This window comes from Dunckerocampus dactyliophorus, chromosome 10, assembly GCF_027744805.1.
Source record: "Dunckerocampus dactyliophorus isolate RoL2022-P2 chromosome 10, RoL_Ddac_1.1, whole genome shotgun sequence".
Taxonomy (NCBI): Eukaryota; Metazoa; Chordata; class Actinopteri; order Syngnathiformes; family Syngnathidae; genus Dunckerocampus; species Dunckerocampus dactyliophorus.
Genome location: NC_072828.1, coordinates 16,795,852 through 16,816,853, shown reverse-complemented (window position 1 = coordinate 16,816,853; position 21,002 = coordinate 16,795,852). Strand labels below are relative to the sequence as shown.

At 39.8% G+C, this 21,002-nt stretch overlaps 1 protein-coding gene across 1 annotated transcript; it reads left to right on the top strand.

The window, feature by feature from the left end:
* The first annotated feature begins 6,966 nt into the window (after positions 1–6,966).
* Positions 6,967–20,629, top strand: lhx4 (LIM homeobox 4). Its single transcript, XM_054790914.1, has 6 exons — positions 6,967–7,225; positions 10,209–10,380; positions 11,956–12,158; positions 14,546–14,700; positions 14,812–14,983; positions 16,454–20,629. The coding sequence occupies exons 1-6, from the start codon at positions 7,147–7,149 to the stop codon at positions 16,840–16,842; spliced, it is 1,170 nt and encodes a 389-aa protein (XP_054646889.1). The 5' UTR covers positions 6,967–7,146; the 3' UTR covers positions 16,843–20,629.
* Positions 20,630–21,002: the final 373 nt, after the last annotated feature.

Below are 21,002 nucleotides of genomic sequence, written 5' to 3'. Positions count from 1 at the left end.
AGGTTATTTTGACTTTTTAATGTTAAAGTCCACCTGCTTTGGGGTCAAGTAGTGTGGTGACGAGGATGTCATGAGAGCTCGCGAGATTAAGACGTGACAGGGTTTCTCGTTTAGAAAAAAAAAAAAGTCTCACGATAATAAATAAATAAATAAACTCAAAAATGAACTTGTTAATTTTGCTGGCCTCCATATATTGCCATGTGCATGCGCGTCTGTTTTCCCTCATCTCTCGCCTCTAAACGGGTAGGAAGAGGGTTCACTCTGTGCATTAGCTCAGCACCCAGATGCTTCATAGAGCAAAGGCGTTTCATGGAACAATGGCGAACAGAGGGAGACCTCTTGTCAGTCACACGGTCGCTTTGATTCGGTAGGGGGAGGCGGGGCTGCTAGCATACACACATCAACAGAGTGGAGCTTTGTGAGGAGCAGTGCAAGGTAGCGTGAGAGAAAAAGATGCTTGCAAAGCCAAATGCCACAATAATGAGAAAGGTGAGCCCATCAACACTAAACCGAGCCAATATGCCAAATTTATTTGAAAGTGGTAGCAACATAAAAGGCAACAAAACGAATGTGCGCATCTCAGACTTATCCACCCGACCCAGTTTTGCCATTTGGGACAAAAACTGCACATCGAGATGCAGAGCCTTCGTCCCAACAGTCAACACTCACTGAGACGTTTAGTCGACAAAGTACAAACAGTACAGTGCAAAGTGAGGTGCGTTCACAGAAAGCCATCGCAAAAGAAATGCTGCTTTTTATTACAGTTCGTACAAATTGCCTGTGAGAAAATACACGTCACAAACAGCAATTCCACAACTTTACAGAGTGAAAGATTGCATATTTATGGAAATATTACATTATTAATTCATTATTATTATTAAATAATATAATTTAGCATCAGTTTGTGGAACAATAAACATTTTAAAACGCAACTGCATTGTTTTGTGATGCGGATAAATAAAAATGTTTGTTTGTCCAGTCACATTTTTTCATCGTACTTTTCTGATAATGAATGTTAAAATCTTGTCTGGTTCACGTGGATCGTGTCGTCTCGTGAGTTGCGTGTCTCATGACACTCCTAGTGGTGACCCACTAAAACCAGCAGTTGATCTACAGGATGGCTTTTCACTTCATGATATTTTTCGTAAAATTGACATATTTAGGACTCTACAGCCTCGGTAGAGGTCTGCACACTACTGAGTGCTAATCCAGTTACCTCCGCCAAGGCGTGAGGTATTGTTTATACCTCTGCTAGCAGGAATATGCAAAAACTACATAATTGATTTCCACAAGGCTTAGCATAGCAGCGTACATAGCACCTAGTACTTCTTCCATTCGTGATATCATTGCATTTGGCGTGAGTAGCGATAGTGATAGTGATCATATTAACGTTCTTGATGAGCGGTATCCAAACCTTTTCCACCTTGGGGCCGCAGACAGGGATTGAAAAAAAAAGATGACTTGGGGCCACACCAGAAACAGACCCTGTCAATCGCGGGCCCTTGGAATTGTCACACTTTTTGGTAATGATAGCGGTAATAATGATTTAGTTGATTTCAAACATGCTTAACAAAGTTACATTGCAGTGCACAATCCAACATGTCTGAAAAGGAGCAGGGATGATTTCATCCCACCTCTTCATGCACGTTGAGATGGAACACGTGTTTCCGTCTCATCTGATATATAATAAGAGCCACCGGTGATGGGAAAAAGTTAGACGGCTAAACTTTTCTTTACGTTGTGAAATATTCCCCTGAGCGCAGGCTGAAGGGTAGCAACTTCACCTTGCTGGCCTGTTGTTGTCTTCCATAAATTAGAAGATGTAAGCTTTTATAGTGGCTCCTCAGCGCCGTGAGCCCTGCCTCCATGTTTATTACCCCTCTCTGCTATTGATATTAGGATGCAGCAGGGAACCTTGATGCATTTTTCTCTCATCTCTCTTTCTGACTTTAATAATACTATAAAGCTTCCGGCTGTGGACAGAGTGGAGAAGAAGAAGGAGGAGGGTGAATAAATTATGAAGAAAAGCAGGTTAATATATTGTATTGGTATATATCACATCCAAATATAAGCCGGGACCCCCCCCACACCACCACCACCACCCTGGGTTTCAATATTCAGCCTTTTAAAAGCAAGAGTCAGCTAGGGTCACATCCATCTCATTTAACTGCCACCCTCCCACTCCCTGTCTTTTTAGCCACGTCACGCTTCCTGCCCCCACCCCCCACCCCCCCATCAACAAGTTGCTTGCTGCTCTGCAATGACCTGGCACACCCACACAATACTGCAACATGGTACCTTCAGGGGTACATTTTCTTGACACTATAGCTTTTCTGACAGCTTGGGAAGACATACTGACGTTTTTCTAAGCTAATCACAATATTAGGAACAACCATGAACACGCCGTTAAATGACTACCTCTCTGCCTGTGAATATCATAACTGAGCATTATTGTTTTCATCATTTTGTCATTTTTGATACCGCTCTTTTATTGACTCCCATTTTAGTCTGCAGTGAGGGTACTTTACGATAAATGGGGGAAAAGGCTTTGCGACATCACGTGAATGTAACATTTTATGGTGTAACGTTATACTTTTTCAATTATAATTGACATGTATATGTTTTTTTTAATTCACTGCATTTTATAATATTATTGTGTTGTTCGTTTGTGAGATAAAGTGCAAAGTTGCATTATCTTGACATATTGAAACGCATGTATAAATTATTATTCGTGTTTGTAATGAGCAGCTACGGTATGAACGCATGTATAGACTGTACCTGGAGTCCATCACTGAAAACATGCAACATGCATGTCAGTAATTCTACTACATACATGTTTCCTCAAATAATTATAAGAATAATTATTATTATTAGCGGTAGCAGTGGTAGAGGCAGTAATAGTAGTAAATGTGCAGTATTTGCAAATGATTAGTAATGGTAGTAGTAGTAGTAATTACACGCGTTTCCCTCAAATGAATTAATATTAGTATTGCAGTAGTATTTTCAAATATATATGATTATATCTACTTAAATATATTGCTTATATCAAGAAAAAATAATAATAATAATGAGCCCCCAGTTCGTTTTGACGGTATGTTTCCTCAAATCATTACTAATAATAGTAGCAATATACTTCAATATACATACTTATATGTACTAAATACACTTAAATATACTCCTGTTTACAATATGTAAATATTGCCTATATGTGTGCAATACTGTATGTAATATTATATCAGTTGTAATCAAATGACCTCACTGCAGACTGTAGTTAAAGAATGTAAAGACAGATAATAATAATAATAGTAAGAATAATTCTAATCATGATGATGGTCCTCTGTTTTGACAGTGAAGCAGCCCAGAGCTGTGGTGCCACGCGACGGTTGACAAGGTGCGTGAACTTGGTTGTTATTTGAGCTCAATGAGCCTATTAGCGGCTTGTAGTCCAATAGGGTCAGGTTCAATCGTGGAATGAGGAAATATCATTTGTGACGGGACCACATTTGGACTGTTGGACCAATCTCTCCGACTAATTACCCAAATGGACAGGAGCTGTCACGAGACAATAACTATTCCCCCTTAATACAATTTGCCCCCCAAGTGCAATCTAATTTCTCCCTACAGCAGCAGCAGCAGATCCCTCGGAGGGCTCGTGCATGGCTCTCTCCCTCTCTTGTGAGTTTACTTCTCTCTGCTGCTTCTGCTTCTTTTTTTCTTTCTTCTTTTTTTTTTTTTTTTTTTTTTGCTTCATGACGTCCTCCATCGTGGACAGGGTGGACTGTTTTGTCCCTGCCAGCTAACCCGCAGAATGCAAAGGAAAGATGAGAAGGAGGCAGATGAAGGACAGCAGGAGAGTGTGCGGAGATGAGGTAGGTCTACAGGATCATGCCATTTCCTGGAGAGAAATAGAAAGAATAAATCCAACTGCAGGTGCACAGCAGGAACGCACGACTGAACAATATCGACACGTGCATGACATGTGCATAAAATGTTTAATTTGGGGGGGTGTTATCGGCAAAGGCTGGCACTTTGTGTGTGTGGCGTGTGTGCATGCAGATGTCAATAAAGTGTTGGGAGTGAAAGATGAGTTCTAATTAGAGGTGGCGGGTCAACAGCGGTGGCAAAGGAGTCGCCCTCGGTGTGAATTACTGCTTCCGTCCTTCCTGCTATTTGTTTTCTTTCGAACGACGCCCTGCTCACGCTGACCCACACATTTCACTTCCACATCGCGGTGGAGCATTTTTTTCATTTTATATTCATGTCTGAAATTTTATTTCAATATTTCTCGTAATTATTTGATTCATTTAAGGGCAAATGTTACATTTTTATTGCCGTTGATGTCGTTTTAAACTCCATTAACCTGAAATAGTAACAACAGTCCTAACCTGTTTGGCTGTGTTGCGTTTGAGCCAATAGGACAAATAACAACTGTAAATGTAACGTGAATGTGAATTCAACACTAAGTGTCACTAAAGTTGAAATAACATCGATAACTGTATCATTATTATTGTCGTGTATTTATTTATGTATTATCTGCACGTGCGATTGTCACATATAAGCATCACGTGTGAGTGGCCGCGGCAGGAAAGCCGCCTCCACTTTCTTTTTTTTTTTTCCACACGAAGTAAATTGGAAGTGAATATTGAGTTGATCGAGCTTGAACTCCCAGTCCCAGCGGGGGTCTCTTTGAGAAGACAGCCCACCAATGAGATGTGACAGTGTGACGCACGTTGTCTACTTGTAGACACGTCAAGTCATTGCACCTCAAACCTGAAACACAACAGCATCAACATCGCATCTATTATCGTCGCTTAAGTATAACAAAAATAGATCCATTGTGTATTGAAGGATCCACATCTAATCTACATCCATACTTAGTACTGGATCATTTTAGGGAAATGACAAGATTCAAATGTGTGGCCCAGCATCAACTTATTGCTCCCTAAATTGAAGAACAGTCCCACCTGATTGCACCGATTTAAGAAGAAAATGACATTAAAACGTGCATGTGTATATAATAAAATAAAAACCATTGTGGAGTGCAACGTCATGATTCCACTCCTATCCGTATTACAGGATAATGAAGCATTTTAGTATCGCTTAAAATGCAAGAAAATGAGATGATGTAGTACAGCAGGCTTGAATATACAACAATGAAAATGACTGTAAACAAACAGCCCACCTGTAACCACACTCATTACCGCTCAACTATTTTCAGTAATTCTGTATCAGAATTCAGCATCAACACACACACACACAGACACACACACACACATATATATAAATGTATAGAATTCACCATATATGGTGAACATGTAAAAAGGTGTATGCACAGGGACGTTTGTATGTAAACTTACGTCTGATACAACATCAACATTAGCCCATACCAGGGGTGGCCAAACTTTTTCCAGCATGGGCCGCATACAGAAAAATTGAAGGATGCGGGGGCGCATTTTCATACATTTTGTGCATTCAATTCAACTAATCCGATGTCGTTCAATATATGCTAAGGTTTCTCAATCAAACATCTTAGCTTTGTGTTCGAGCTGAAACATTGAATTAGTGTCATGCCTAATCAAATATTTTCCTTATATTACATCCATTTAGTTTTCAGAATATGCTGAGGGTCAATACAAAAAAATCAGCCGCGGCCTGGAAATGGCCCCCGGGTTGCACTTTGGACACCTTTGGCCTTTACCTATTCTTAGTATTGCTTAGACTTTCGTATATATAGAATAAATTCCCACAGCTATACTATATACTAATATTAATACATATATACTAATACTTAACGCTTAACGTAAGATTGTGCAGCATCAATACTGATACTTATCCTTACTTATAAATAAGGAAAGAAGGTAAGTTGTGAAGTGCAATGTCAAAATCCCAAGACTGTATAGGATATCCAATTACAGCCGTACTTATTTGTGCTTAAACGGCAAAGATTCATTGTGTCAATGCCCCACTTTCATCAATACTTATTATGACTTATCTTTGCTTGAGGGTAAGAAAATAAGATGATTCGTGAGCGTCAACATCCCACTTTCATTTGTAGTTATCGCTTCAAATATAACAAAATAAAAGCAAAACGTACTCATTTTGGCTGAAATATCAGAAAATACAATTAGTTTGGTGGTACCGTATGAATGTCACAACCTCATACTTATTATGAAATCCACACTTATTATTGCTTAAACATAAGAAAAGAGAATTTGCATCACACTTTAGAGTGTAAGAAGATATTATGAATGGGGCAGCATCGACATCCCGCTTACATCCATACTTATTTGTACATAAATATAAGAAAACACAATTCCGTATACAACCTCAGCATCCACTTAGCATGCATCCATATTTCTGCTTCAATATAACACAATAGGATTGGATATAGGACAGCATCGACATGACGCTTACACCCATATATTATTGTTGTGTGTGCAGCCTCAGCACCTTTACACCTGTGTTGCTTCAATGCCATCAGGTTCATTGGAACTTCTGCCCTTGCTTAGAATTGCGTACCAACTAACTCGCCACCATCTGTATTTATGACTACTACGGATAACATGATTTGTATTGTGCAAGGGGTGTTATTGTTTAAAATAAGAACATGCAACAATTGTTCCTTCCTGCATGGGAGCTAACATCAGGCCTCATGTTCCAATGTGCGGGTCAACCTCTATGATGGCCCCCGGGAGCCGTCTGGGTTCCTTTAGGGGCCACTCACACTGCAGTGAGCTATTTATGGGTTCCACCATCTCAGTGTCCCGCCTCTCCTCCTACTGAGGATGCTCAAAGGAGGAGTACAGGGGGTGATGATGACGATGGTGATGGCCCTCTTTTTACCGGCGCTCTCCTATTGGCCCTCGCTGAGCCTGTGCCGCGATGACGTCACGGCCCGCCGCCCCTGCAGCGCCGAATGGACTCAGCAGCCTGCCTGATCCGCTCCAAAAAAGAGCTTGGCACAGCTCGACCCGGCACGGCACTGACCGGACGCCATCAGTATTGGACATAAAAGCAAGACGCCCCAAAGATCAGCTATTTTTATATTAAACATCAGCCATTTTTCTATTGGTTTTCAATCCAGGAGGCAGGAGAGGGGGGCCCACCGTGTTGCGGCTTGTATGTGCGTGCGTGTGTTGGATCACGATGATGCAAAGTGCGGCGATCCTCCCCACAGAGAGTCCCGTTAAGAGTTTACCGGACATCCTGGGAGTGCCACTGCAACGTAAGACCGCATTTCTTGCCAACATTTGTGCATTTGTGTCATTTTCTTGCAATAGTTGTGAGTGTTTATCCGATGCTGGACACAAGACAAGGCTGTATCACAGCGTGTCTCTTCCTATGCACCAAAATACTTTTTAGCACACATTTTCCCCACACCTTAGCAAAATCGAATGCATCCTGTGCATTTTAATTTGAATTGTAATAGCACCCGTTGAGTGTACATTTTATTTGCTTTACCTGGGCCTTCAACTTGGCATCTTCGCTGCGTTGGCCTTCGCCTCGTTCAGCGCTCGAAATGCAATTTGAGTGTTTCAATGTTTTGTTTATGTTGAAAATCGCCATGGAACGCGGCCTGTGACGCTCAACAATGTGTTGTGTTTCTTAAAAGGCATTTCCGTGTACGTGTGCGCTTTATGCTGCACGATGAGCCATCCTTATTTAAGTAAAAAAAAAAAAAAGATGAGAACAAGCACACTTAATGCGTAACCCTGTCATTTAGGAGAATGATCACGACGATCATCATGTGATTGTGTTCATCTCTGCAGGCCTTTTCTATGAATTACAACCACACAGACATAAAAATAGTCTGCTTTGACCCAATTATTTAAACATAATGGAACGGTCTAACGGCATTTAAAAAGAAAATAATCCACAAAAAAGAGATAATCCGGTGAAATACGATGAGTAAATATTGAAGTACATTTATTTTAAAAAAATGAATAATTAAAAATATTCCAATGGCCAATATGAGGTGGGATTATGCTATTAAATTGTATAAACCGCAGCAGATTAAACGATTGGATAAAGGATCCTGCCACTCAGCCCCCCTGCAGTGCCAACATCTTGCATGCGTGGATTTAAAACATGCTTTTTTTCTAGGAATGGAAGGGATTTTTGTACCGTGGACTAAACTGATGTGTTTGTTTTTTTTGATACCACTAACGAATTCACACACTGTACAATTGAAATGATGCACATTTAAACCAGGAACCAAACCAGACTGACCAGACAAATGTGCCTTGTGCACGTTTTCACGGTTGAGGTGATGAAGATGATGAAGCTCGGTGTAATGATGACGATGATGAGGGTGAGGGTGATGATGAGAGGAGTCATGGCAACAGATGAGAAACTCGTGCGAGCACTTTCCTCTCAGCATCTCCCTTTTTCGCCTTCTTGTTTTTTCTGTTCAAGTATTTGTCTGCGCCTTTAAATGTGGACTGCATTCGTTGTTAAGTCACCTTAATTGCACAAATCATATTTGATTAAAGTTGCAAACATAAAGCCAAGCTAAAGATATTTGCTAAATTCTTCGCCATGCAGAGCCTGCAGACTAAACGGATGGAGGGGGGAAAAAAATCATCATTTAAATTCCCCAAATCAGCATCTTTTTTATGCTTTCCTTCACGGTGACCTTGTGCGTTTTGGTTGTGATCTGCTGTGTTTTAACTGGAGAAATACTGCAAAATGACTGAAAATAAATATCAGATTGGAAGTTGATGTTGTTTTGATGAAGATATAATGATACGTATTCGTAGTCGTGCCGTATTGTTTATAAAGAGGTCAACAAACTGCTGTGTTTCCGGAGTAAAATAAAACTGAGAGGCCATTTTAAGTAGCATATTCAATGTAAAGCTGTCTAAATATGAATTTGTTTTGGTGGACCCGGTTAATCTGTAATATTTTCTTTCTTCAATTTAATGGTTTAGCATTTTAATTGCTCTTGCTGTTGTAGCTGTAAACTAGAATGTTACGTAGCCTATATATTTATTCATTCATTCATTTTCTGCGGCACTTAATCCTCATTAGGGTCGCGGCGGTATGCTGGAGCCTATCCCAGCTGACTTCGGGCAAGAGGTGGGGTACACCCTGGACTGGTCGCCAGCCAACAGCAAGGCACATATAGACAAACAACCAGTCATACCTATGGACAATTTAGAGTCGCCAATTAACCTAATATGCATGTTTTTGGAACGTGGGAGGAAACACGAGGAGAACATGCAAACGCCACACAAAGATGTCCAACGGAGATTTGAACACAGACAGCCTATATACCTGGATATTAGATAATATAGGCTGTTATCATAATGAAATTGTGACTGCTGTTCAGGGGCGCCGTGAGGGGGGGTTATGACAATTAAAAAAAAATTTGAGATGTGGTGATACATCTGGGGTGGGGGGGGCAATGTGGGGGCAATGTGTTTTTTTTTTTTCATGGAGCCCAGATATTCCTGGCGGTGCCATTTGTTCACATTTGGTCCCCCCCCCCCCCCCCCCCCCCTCCAAAAAAAAACAGAGGTTTATTGACACTCTTCAAAACGCCGAAGTCCAATTGTATCAGGCTTGAAATGACAATGCTCATACAATGAAGACAAGTAGAAAAATGAGGCGAATCAGCACCATGGATAGAGACACAGGTCGCCGATCCCTTCATAAAACGCTTTCAAATCAACTGAACAGAAAGTGTAATATGATGTCTATATAGGAAACACTGCTGCATGAGTGTATCAATATTATTCATCATATCATATCATTATTATCAATATAATTAACATAGTTCATAGCAATAAAATGCTTCAAGTGGCGAAACCCTTATAGAGCACTCATTTAAATGGCTTTTCATTTATTGAAGTAACATTTTGCAATATTGAATTGAAATATGAAACAAATATATATTATTTTCGATATAATATTTCATTGTACATTTATTATTATTATCAGAATGATGCTTATTGGCTAGGTGGGATCACATGGTGTCCATTCAGAACACCCTTTTAAGTTCCGAATGTGTTCTTAGCCTAACAACGTTTAAAGTATTTAGTTGGTGTTTTTAAATCAGACGGCGGTGGTGCTGAAGTGACTAATCCTGTCATATGTTGTCAGAATGTTACATCTCACCCAGTTTGATCATTTTAAATTCATCTTGGCTAGAAAAGCGATGACAGGATGGGGATTTATGTTGTGTGTGTTGTTGTGTCACACTGTAGAGATCCCTCAGTGTGCGGGCTGCAGTCAGCACATCGTGGACAAGTTCATCCTGAAGGTTCTGGACAGACATTGGCACTCCAAGTGCCTCAAGTGCGCCGACTGTCACACACCGCTGGCCGACAAGTGCTTCTCTCGGGCGGGCAGCGTCTACTGCAAGGAGGATTTCTTTAAGTCAGTTGTTTCACCTTTAACCTTTGGCATTTCTCTTGACCTACTAACACACACACACACAACACACACACACACACACACACACAGGCTCACTAAATGAGCTGAGAGTTAATACAAGCTTCACGATGACAGAATGTAAACTATAGGGGAGGAATAAATAGCTTTAAAGCACAATCTTATTTATCTACATTCATGTTTGCAAGCAGGCCCTTTATTTGGTGCAGCCCAGATATGTGAATGTAACTGTTGAGACCTAATAATCGAAGCATTAATAAAGTATACTAACAGAACTATAGTCTGCAACCATAATAACAGATGATTTCCATAAAAATAAAGCATTATATTTTTGTCCAAAATCCGACCTATAATTAAAAATATATATACATAGCCACTTCAAGATGGCTGATAATAATGATATAATAATTGGATTATTTTTATTTATTAAAAAAAAAGATTTCTTTAGCTAAAAATAGTTATTAGTTCATATTTATTTAGAAAAGTGGCGTTTCAGTTGCTGCAATTAGATTTCATTGTTGCTTTTCATTGTTCCCTTGCAGATTTCAGAAATTCGATTTCTGAGGCATTACAGATTCATACCAAACAGGATCAGGGCTTTATCTAAATCTAGTTATGGTACGGTTTTGATGCTTTAAGCTCAGAGGTTAACTGTGTTAGTTTGACCTCCAGCATGCAGCGGGGAGCAGGGTTTTGCGTCCACAACATTAGGTACAGCTGCACAATCTACAGTGTGATCCAAAACAAGAAAATCCCGCCTTTCCAAACATAATAATGCACCATTTTGATTTGGTTGTAGTTGACGTTAGTGTAGAACTGCTCTGCTTGTGAGAGGTGTTTCTAATATTTCGGCCCTGTTGTGTAGCTAAATAAGGTAGCCAAACAACTGTCACTACGATGCAGCGCAGTTTTTCACCACTGCAAACTACAACCACATTAATAATCACGTTTAAACGAATGAAAATAATTTGCACAGCAATTGTTGTTTTTAATTACGCGCATGTACTTCACGCGGGTGTTCGTGAACAGGGACATACACTGTGAACGTGTGCGTGCGTGTGTTTGTGTGTAGGCTTCACCTTGCCTTTTTTTTCTGAGGGTTGCCGGAGTGATTTAAAGCCTCTCCTGAGTCAGTGTTTTATTGCTGCTCCTCAGGGTGTGTTTACTGTGAACACCACCTACTCCTCCTCCTCCTCCTCCTCTCGAGCTCTCAGTACTTATTCTGCAAACACATAAACACACACGCGCGCGCGCGCGCGCAAGTACGCACGCGTACACAGTCTTGTGTCGCACACTGGCCGCAGTGCATTGATCTTGTCCATCCATCAAGCTGCAGACAGGTCTATCGTTAACAGAAATGCATTCCAGTGCTGATTTTTTCCCCGCTTCAACAGCTGGAGCTCCTATTAACACAGACGTTGCACCATCACTCTTGACTGCAGTTGAGATGAAAATACATACTGTAGCTGTCTAAGCATCTGGGCAGGTCAACACCAGTTTATCTTTGTGAGTGTTTCCAGCTAAACGCAGCCCTGACCTTCCTTCCTTTCCCCCCCGCAGGCGTTTTGGAACAAAATGTGCATCCTGCCAACAGGGAATCCCTCCAACGCAGGTGGTGCGGAAGGCACAGGACTTTGTGTATCACCTGCACTGCTTCGCCTGCATCATGTGCAGCAGGCAGCTGGCCACCGGGGATGAGTTCTACCTCATGGAGGATGGCAGGCTGGTGTGCAAGGTGGACTACGAGACGGCCAAACAGAACGGTGAGTCTGCAGATAACATAAGAGCATCATTTATTAGTCTCACAGGAGAGAATTTGATATATAATACAGTAGCAAACAAGGCAATTATTAAGATCATGTGACAGATGATGATATGTACTAATGTTGGTTAAATTAAATTAAATTAAATCAAGTTAAAAAACATATATATATAGAATAACAATCCAAATAAGTATTAATTTAATTCAAATACATTCGCATTAAATTAAGCAACATAAAATAATAAAATAAATCATCATTAAAATAAAACCATATATTATGATGACGTACAAAATAGTAGATATGGTGTTTCTACAGTAATATATTTTTAAATATGGTTGATGCAGGAATTACTTTTTTCAAAAATGTTTCAAGTGTACCAATTACGGAAATATTTACTATCTTTGTAAATTGTTTAGAAAATTATTTTAATTGTTTTATTTGTCACAGATTAGTAAAAATCTTGCTTTCCCAGTTTCCCTTCTCACATAGAAAAATATAGGGAAAAAAACAATAATAAATATAAGACGGAACATGCGAATATTAAATTGATTTGACATTAAAATGAAGGTGAAATAACTCTAAGAAAAACAACATAAAAATACCTAGAAGATTCATATACACAGTTGCAAGCACTCGGAATTAATAATTGCAATTCCCGTTTATTGGAAAGTTAAAATGTAAATAAATCAACAATATATTTTTTAAATTGTCCATCTATGTAAAGTTTGTACAGTTTAAAAACATGTAATTTATAAGAGGGTTGGAATCATTTTGAGTGCGTATATCTCTCAGCAAACAAATAACAAAATGAAAGGTGTAATTCCAAATAAAGAGCAGCTTGTATTTTGGCAGGCGGATGGATAGCTGGCATCCCTGTCAACACTTGTTTGTGAACATACAGGACATTTTCCGGAAAATACGGGAAAGTCAGGGAAATTCCTCCTCCTCCTCCTCCCCCGGAAGCAAGAAAAATTCTCAGAGGGGGTTGGGTGGGGGATGACCCTTTGCTGTGTGTCAAGCATGGATACCATCATTACTGTCATCTGCAAATTTACAAGAAACTATTCAAATGGGAGGACAGAACAGAAGGGCAAAATAACGACGTTTCTTGGGAAAACCGGGAGGGTTGACAGGTATTTAAATAGATGGAGGGGTAGGTAGATAGGTAGGTAGGAAGGTAGGTGGATAGGTGGATAGGTGGGTAGGTGGGTGGGTACTGTAGGTAGGTGGGTGGATGGATGGATGCACGGATGGACTGATAGACGGACAGACGGACAGACAGAGAGACAGATAGATAGATAGATAGACAGATAGACAGATAGACAGACAGATAGACAGATAGACAGATAGATAGACAGATAGACAGACAGATAGATAGATAGATAGATAGATAGATAGATAGATAGATAGATAGATAGATAGATAGATAGATAGATAGACAGATAGACAGATAGATAGACAGATAGATAGACAGACAGATAGATAGATAGATAGATAGATAGATAGATAGATAGATAGATAGATAGATAGATAGATAGATAGACAGACAGATAGACAGATAGACAGATAGATAGATAGATAGATAGATAGATAGATAGATAGATAGATAGATAGATAGATAGATAGATAGATAGACAGATAGATAGATAGATAGATAGATAGATAGATAGATAGATAGATAGATAGATAGATAGATAGATAGATAGACAGACAGATAGACAGATAGACAGATAGATAGATAGACAGATAGATAGATAGATAGATAGACAGATAGACAGATAGACAGATAGATAGATAGATAGATAGATAGATAGACAGACAGATAGATAGATAGATAGATAGATAGATAGATAGATAGATAGATAGATAGATAGATAGATAGATAGATAGATAGATAGATAGATAGATAGATAGACAGATAGACAGATAGACAGATAGACAGATAGATAGATAGATAGATAGACAGACAGATAGACATATAGATAGATAGATAGATAGATAGATAGATAGATAGATAGATAGATAGATAGATAGATAGATAGATAGAAGAAAGGGTTAAAAGTAGGGTACGCAGGTTGTGTGAAAAAGCAGACAGTGGCTTGAATGTGTGTCCTTGCGTCCCTCATTGTTGATGTAAAGTGAAGCAACACCCACTTGTGTGTTGTGTGCTGCAGTCCCAATAAGTGTGTTGTCTTGTTAAGATTTATGTCCTGTGCTGCTGTGGCGGCCAAGACAGACGCACAAGGACAATAATGGACTTCTGCTCGCCACCGCTTACTCCACTGAACACACTGTGTGCACAACGCTAAGGAGGGCACTGCCTGGTTAACACAAAGGACAAAAACAATCACTCACCTACTTGTGCTGTTGTTTGTTTCTTTTTCAAGATGATTCTGAGGCAGGGACTAAGCGGCCGAGGACCACCATCACGGCCAAGCAGCTGGAGACCCTCAAAAGTGCCTACAAGAACTCCCCAAAGCCGGCGCGACACGTCAGAGAGCAACTTTCATCTGAAACAGGGCTGGACATGAGAGTAGTACAGGTAGACATGGTTGCTAAATGAAAATCAGGGCGTAGCCATTGTTCATTTGGCTACTCTTTTATACAAATCAACAATCAAAATGAATGCTGATTTACAACGATGACTTTTCAGGTGTGGTTCCAGAACCGCCGAGCAAAAGAGAAACGTCTAAAAAAAGACGCAGGCCGCCATCGCTGGACTCAGTTTTATAAAAGTGTTAAACGCAGCCGAGGGGGGTCAAAGGTCGAGAAGGAGAGCTCGGCAGACGATGCAGGACTCAGTGACAGTGAACTGAGCTTCAGAGGTAACTACTACTAACTAGTCACCCACGCTACATTTGACAGTAATCCCTCGTTCATTGAGGTTAATTGGTTCCATTGGTTCATGGTTAGAGCAAAGAAAACCTGTTTATGACCTTCTAAATATGGTTTTTAACATTATTAGAGCCCTCTAGACATGAACTAACACCCCTATAGTCACCTTTGCACTCATAATACCCAAAATAGTAGACATTATAAGAGTATATAAGAGTATGGTTTTTATAATAATAATAATAATAAGAGTAAATAAGCTATTTAATACAAAAATAAGACTCTTTTGTGCTTGTGTGTGTTCCTGTAAATGAGTTCCCCAGCGAGCTAAATGAGGGGCAGACAGGAAGTGAGGTCGGATGTTAAGAGTTGAGTTTCAGCTTTGTCACAGTCTCAAGAGTAGCCCGTGTTTTTACTAGGGACTATTTCTTTTCCACTTTTGTGAGATTAAGGCCCGAGCTTGTGTATCTCACCAAACATTACAGCAACTTTACTGACACCCAGTGACCAGTGTAGCATACTACACATCATCAACGCCTTTGAATGCATCTTTTGAATGCCTTATATTGGCATTTGCATTTCGTATTTTTATGCTTAAAAAAGTAACATTTGCTTAAATGTGCATATTTCTTGACTAATAGTAGATGGAATTCAACCACGAAACACCACAACTTATTAATCTGTCTATTTTTGAAGAGTGAAGCTGTGAAATTCACAGCATGAAGCGGCGAGGGGCAACTTACTTTTCAATTTAAAAGCTCAGGAAGTTGTCATTCTAATTTATTGAGATGGATATACAGACCAGTGCATACTATATATCTGTACTCTTATATATATTTATATGTAAGTATATGTACTATGTTATTTGTTTTTTTATTTAAAAAATACCCTTTGAAGACGCCTGATATATTATACAGCATACGCATAATACAACACAATAAAAGTAAAATAAAGTAAAACTCGGTATGCTAAATTAAGACATATTTCCAAGTGAAAAGAGATATGAAGTTGTATAATAAAACTAAGTAAAGTAAAGCAGCTTACCTTTTGAAAAAGATGTTTAATGGTGAGGGATCAGGAAGGTGTTTGCAGGGCAATACTGTTAACTAGTAGTGTTTTAATTGTAGTTATTGATAGAATGAATTCAAAACTAAAAATGTGTGTATGCCACTGAAATGGAATGATTGTATTGTGCAATATACATCGTAGTCGCTTCCATTCCCAGGTTTATGGTTATGGTCACACTTTTCTTCTTTGCCATCACACAAAATATAAAAAAGCCCAGGAAATGCAAATGTAGAGAAATCCTTTACTACAGACGCTTACTGAGCTCACAAGACCTTGGAAGCATAATATTACAGAACATTTGGGCTGAATTCCAAATTTTGTTCGACTTTTGGGGCGTTCGACTTCCAAGTGTACCTGTGTTCCTTTCACGCTAAACGGTGGTCTCTCCTCTGCAGATGACCAGGTGTTGTCAGACCTGGGCCAAGGCAACGGCCTCTATGGGAGCGTTGGCGACATTACAAACAGTGCAGTCTTGAACGGCAGCTTCTCGGTGGACGCAGCTGGGCAACCGTACCACGACATCCGCGCTGGAAGCCCCTACGGTCTCCCCCAGTCGCCCTCATCCATCGCCTCCTTGCCTGGTCACACCCCTCTCCTCAACAACCTGGCTTTCAGCATGGACAGTCTGGGGGCGCAGGGCGGACCGGGCGGTGTGGGTCAAGCTCTGAGGGCCATGGCAGGAGGCCCCACCTCAGACCTCTCTACAGGCAGCAGTACGGGATACCCCGATTTCCCCACCAGCCCCGCGTCCTGGCTGGATGAGATGGACCATTCCCAGTTCTGAACCACTGTGAGGACAAATTAGGACAGCCGACACACACACACAAGACTTTTTACATGTTTCTATCGTGTGATGAAGAGGAAACAGCTGCTTAAGGAACCCCAACTAGTGTATCATACAAACTTCATCTTGCTCATTCTACACTTCTCAACAACGTCAGGGCTAAAGTGTTGATCCGGAGGCGCCTTGCATGCTTCTGACCGATCATGACGAGCCTTTTTACGTTGACGACGCACTTTACTCTCCTCACCACTTCCTGCACACGAGGACACAAACGCAGAATTAGATAAAGGGAAGAAAAAAAATACAAAAGGGAGACGTATGCACAAGGCTGAAACAGTGTTGCATTGGGAGAGAATTTTACAAGAACTGTGGCACAAGTGTTTATTTAAAAAAAACAAACAAAAAAAACTACAGACAGTTTTTCTATTAGGAAGTCCATGATTGGCCCGTCCATGAGCGCTGATGTTTTTCATCCGTCTCTTGTGTATTTATGGGTGCTCGACTTGTTCTTGTCTGTGTAACACCGTCTGGAGACACGTGTCAGTATTTAATGATTGGTGTCCACACCCGAGAGATTTAAGGCCAAATGATTTATTTGAAGTATTTAATTTATTCTTCATAAAATGCACAGACGAAAATGGGGGGAACATTTTTCGAGACTTACAGATCTTTTCATTTTTCCCAAATGCCAATTATTCACCTTGGGATTGCTATGAGATGTTGTGATGTAGTAAACGGCATTTCTACTCTAGGGATGGGCATTTGACTAAACGTCGGGAATTGGGAAAATGATCGATTATTCGACTTTCAGTCATATCCAAATTATTTTTAATAGGATGGAAGATCCTGAATGTTCTGAACTCCGGTTTCTATTGTCAGTTTTGTATTGAGCCGAGTCATGCCGCTCAGAAGAGGTCTGCTCAGGCCTTAGCTGACGTCGTGTTGGTCTTCTTAAGCCAGCAGACTAGTTGAGAATGAATCAACAACAGTGCCTCTGCTGGTTGCAGCCAAGTAGTGCACGCCATTTTACCTCAATTGCTTTAAGACAGGTTCATCTACAAATTCAGTTAAACGATTAACATGCCCATCCCTAACCTCTTTCTTTCTCTTTGGAATTTCAGCTTGGTGATCTCTCAGCATTCACACACAAAAAGTGAAGCCTGGACGACTGCAAAAGGAGCAAAAACATAAAATTGCACTAAAACCGTGTAACGTCACAGAGAATAAAGCTGTAAAATACCAACACTTTTACGAGGAATGCAAATTGTAATCGTACAAGTATAAAGTCACCATTTTAACTAGTGAATGTCAGTATTCCCACATGACTCTAAACGCAATCCAAAAGCACTTGGAGACCAGCAGCCACTGTCGCTCTATATCAAAGGTGTCCAAAGTGCGGCCCGGGGGCTATTTGCGGACCGTGGCTGTTTTTTTTACTGGCCCGCGAAACACCGTAACAAAAACAAGCAAACCAAAAAAAACAGCAGCTGCAAAAATGGAAAAATTAGCATCAATTTTACAAGAATAAAGTGAAAATATTAATAGAAAAATATGTAATACAACGGGAAAACGTCATAATTTTGAAATAGTTAAAATGATAAAGAATTTTTTTTTTGTTAAAGTCATAATATTATGAAAAACGAACAAAACAAAAAATAAAGTTGTAATTTTTGGGAAAATCAGGTTGCGAAAAAAGTTATATTGTCACAATATTTTGGGTCATAGATACAAGACGAAAATTTACAAAATAACAATCAAAAAAGTAAAAAAAAAACAACAAAAAAACAGGAAAAATGAAAAAAAAAACCTGCTGTAATTTTACAAAAATAAACACGTAGCATTATGAGGAAAAATAATGTCATTTTAGTAGCACAGAGTTGAAATATTAAAGAAAGAATTTGCTATTTATTTGTAAGTCGTAATATTATGACAAACAATCTAAAGTTGTAATTTTTTGAAAAAGTTTGAATATTATGGGAATAAAATCATGTTACAGAAATAAAAATGACCAAGATTATTTAAGAAGACAGTTAAAATATTTGGAAAATTAAAAAACAGCAAAAATGGGGAAAAAAAGAGCAAAGAGCAAAATTGATACCAATAATATGCTACATGTCACAAAGCCGAGATGCATTTTTTTTTCCTGAAATATAAATAACTTCTTAGCATATCTACATGTGTTGCTTTACAAAATATCTATGTGGCCCTCGCTGGAAAAAGTTTGGACACCCGTGCTCTATACAAATCAGGTAATATCATTAAACATGTTAAAACATTTGCGGTCAGACGACTGAACAACAAAGGATTGTGTCCAGTTGTTTCTCAGGAACAGAAGCTTACATGATCACATGAGAGTGGTTATCCGATGATGGGGTCGCTGTGACAAAACATGACAAAAATGTATACTAAGGTGTAACCTGACAACATCCTCAATGGCTCTTTGGTATTCCAGCACACCGTGACCTGTTGAAGGACATTTAAAATGTGCGGCATGCATCCCTGCCTCGCTGTGGTTCTGTCCGTCTGATCCGAAGGCTTCTCTCGGTAATCTACTCAGTGAAGAGGAGCTCTACGTGCTCTATCTACAGTATCAACCTACTTACTGGGAGGCCAGATGTGTTGTCAGCCTGTTGTCTCACGGTCTGGCCTCCATGTCAGAGGGATTACCACACACTGGTGCAGCACGGGCAAAACACAAACCTTCCACTTCACTCCAGGGCTTCCTCTCGCAACATTTTGGCTCTAAAATAAAAGAGTGCAATCATTCATCCAGCTAGCTACTACTTGTGTGTGAATGCTGAGAGGTAAGTATGAGTGCTAAAGGCGGTTACGCATTGAAAATTGTGTGAATGCTGGGAGAAAAGCACTGTACACTAATGACTCTCGCTCTGTGTTGAAAAAATGTAGCACCAATCAAAAGTTTGGATACACCCTCTCATGTGATAACACGGGAAAGCATCTAAACCTTTGACGGGTACTGCAAATTATTATTATTATCACAAAACATTTTTTTTAGCTTAATTGCATTGTTAAAGGGTTTTTTCACACTTTTGCGTTCTTGGAATGTGTTCTAAAGATTAAAGGTGAGATTTGTGGGCACCTAAGGTCATCTTCGCATGGTATCTGGGGATTGCTGCGACATGCCGTCATGTCTTTGCAAGCGTCCCCTTTTCATTTCTCTCAGCATTCACATGTTTTTATCGCAAAACTTTTCCATTTCTTGTTTATTTTCACTTGATGAACACATGGAAATAATTTACTTTTCCCACCTGAAGAGATTAATCAAAAAGTTCAGCTTTGTACTTTCAGTTTTTTTTTTTGGCAGCTCCCCTAAGAAAACTCTAAAACAAAATCATCACTACATCCGTTTTTCTTTTGTTAAGTCTGCGTTGCCTCAATTGTTGTAAATGGTGTACAGTTTGGCTATGTATTGATGGTCTTGTTTGATGAGTGCTATTTATTATTATTATTACTGTTGCCATGTGTCTTTGCAAAAGATGTAAAGGAGAGCACTGAAATGATTCATTTATGCCTTCTGTGTAATGATATGGACTGTGTACATTCAAATCTATATGAGGAAAATAAAGCTGGATTGTCTTTTGGGTTAAAGACCGGCTGCTCAGCAGGTTTTGTTCAATAGATATATAAATATATGCGCTGTAGGTGTTTGTGTTATTTTTGCCTTATCGAAACGCTCTTTAGAGAGAGTTAACCCGCAAATTCATTTAGCCATTGAGAGCATTTACCACACACTTAGGGCTCTATTCAATTGTGGGGATCCATTTAGTAGCACGGGCAGACAGTGGTGGGTCAGTTAACAGTGATTGATGCGCTCTCGGGACGAGGGCGACCACAGAGACGCATGAGGAGGAAAAAGAGGATAGAATAGACAAACAGCTGCCTGATCCTGTCACTGTTAAAGCAGATTCTCCCTTTAATCCCCACGCTGGTAAATAATTGTGGAGTGCTTTGTATGAGATGTGTTAGTAATCGACATTTTGTACATTTCATCGTAACTTCAAATACGTGGTTGTGCAGTCGAGGACCACAGTGTACCCCACTGGCCATCTTCTAATTATTGATGATACTGTAAAGCGTAAACGCTGTAATTACAGGTATGCCTGGGGTTTTTATTTCCCGAAACCAAAAAGAGGCATTCA

What these genes read in the sequence shown, in the direction of transcription:
- lhx4 (XM_054790914.1), top strand. Translation starts at nt 7,147, where the DNA reads ATGATGCAAAGTGCGGCGATCCTCCCCACAGAGAGTCCCGTTAAGAGT. An exon ending in TGCAAGGAGGATTTCTTTAA is followed by an intron (nt 10,381 to 11,955) that starts GTCAGTTGTTTC and finishes TCCCCCCCGCAG; the next exon opens with GCGTTTTGGAACAAAATGTG. An exon ending in CGAGACGGCCAAACAGAACG is followed by an intron (nt 12,159 to 14,545) that starts GTGAGTCTGCAG and finishes TTCTTTTTCAAG; the next exon opens with ATGATTCTGAGGCAGGGACT.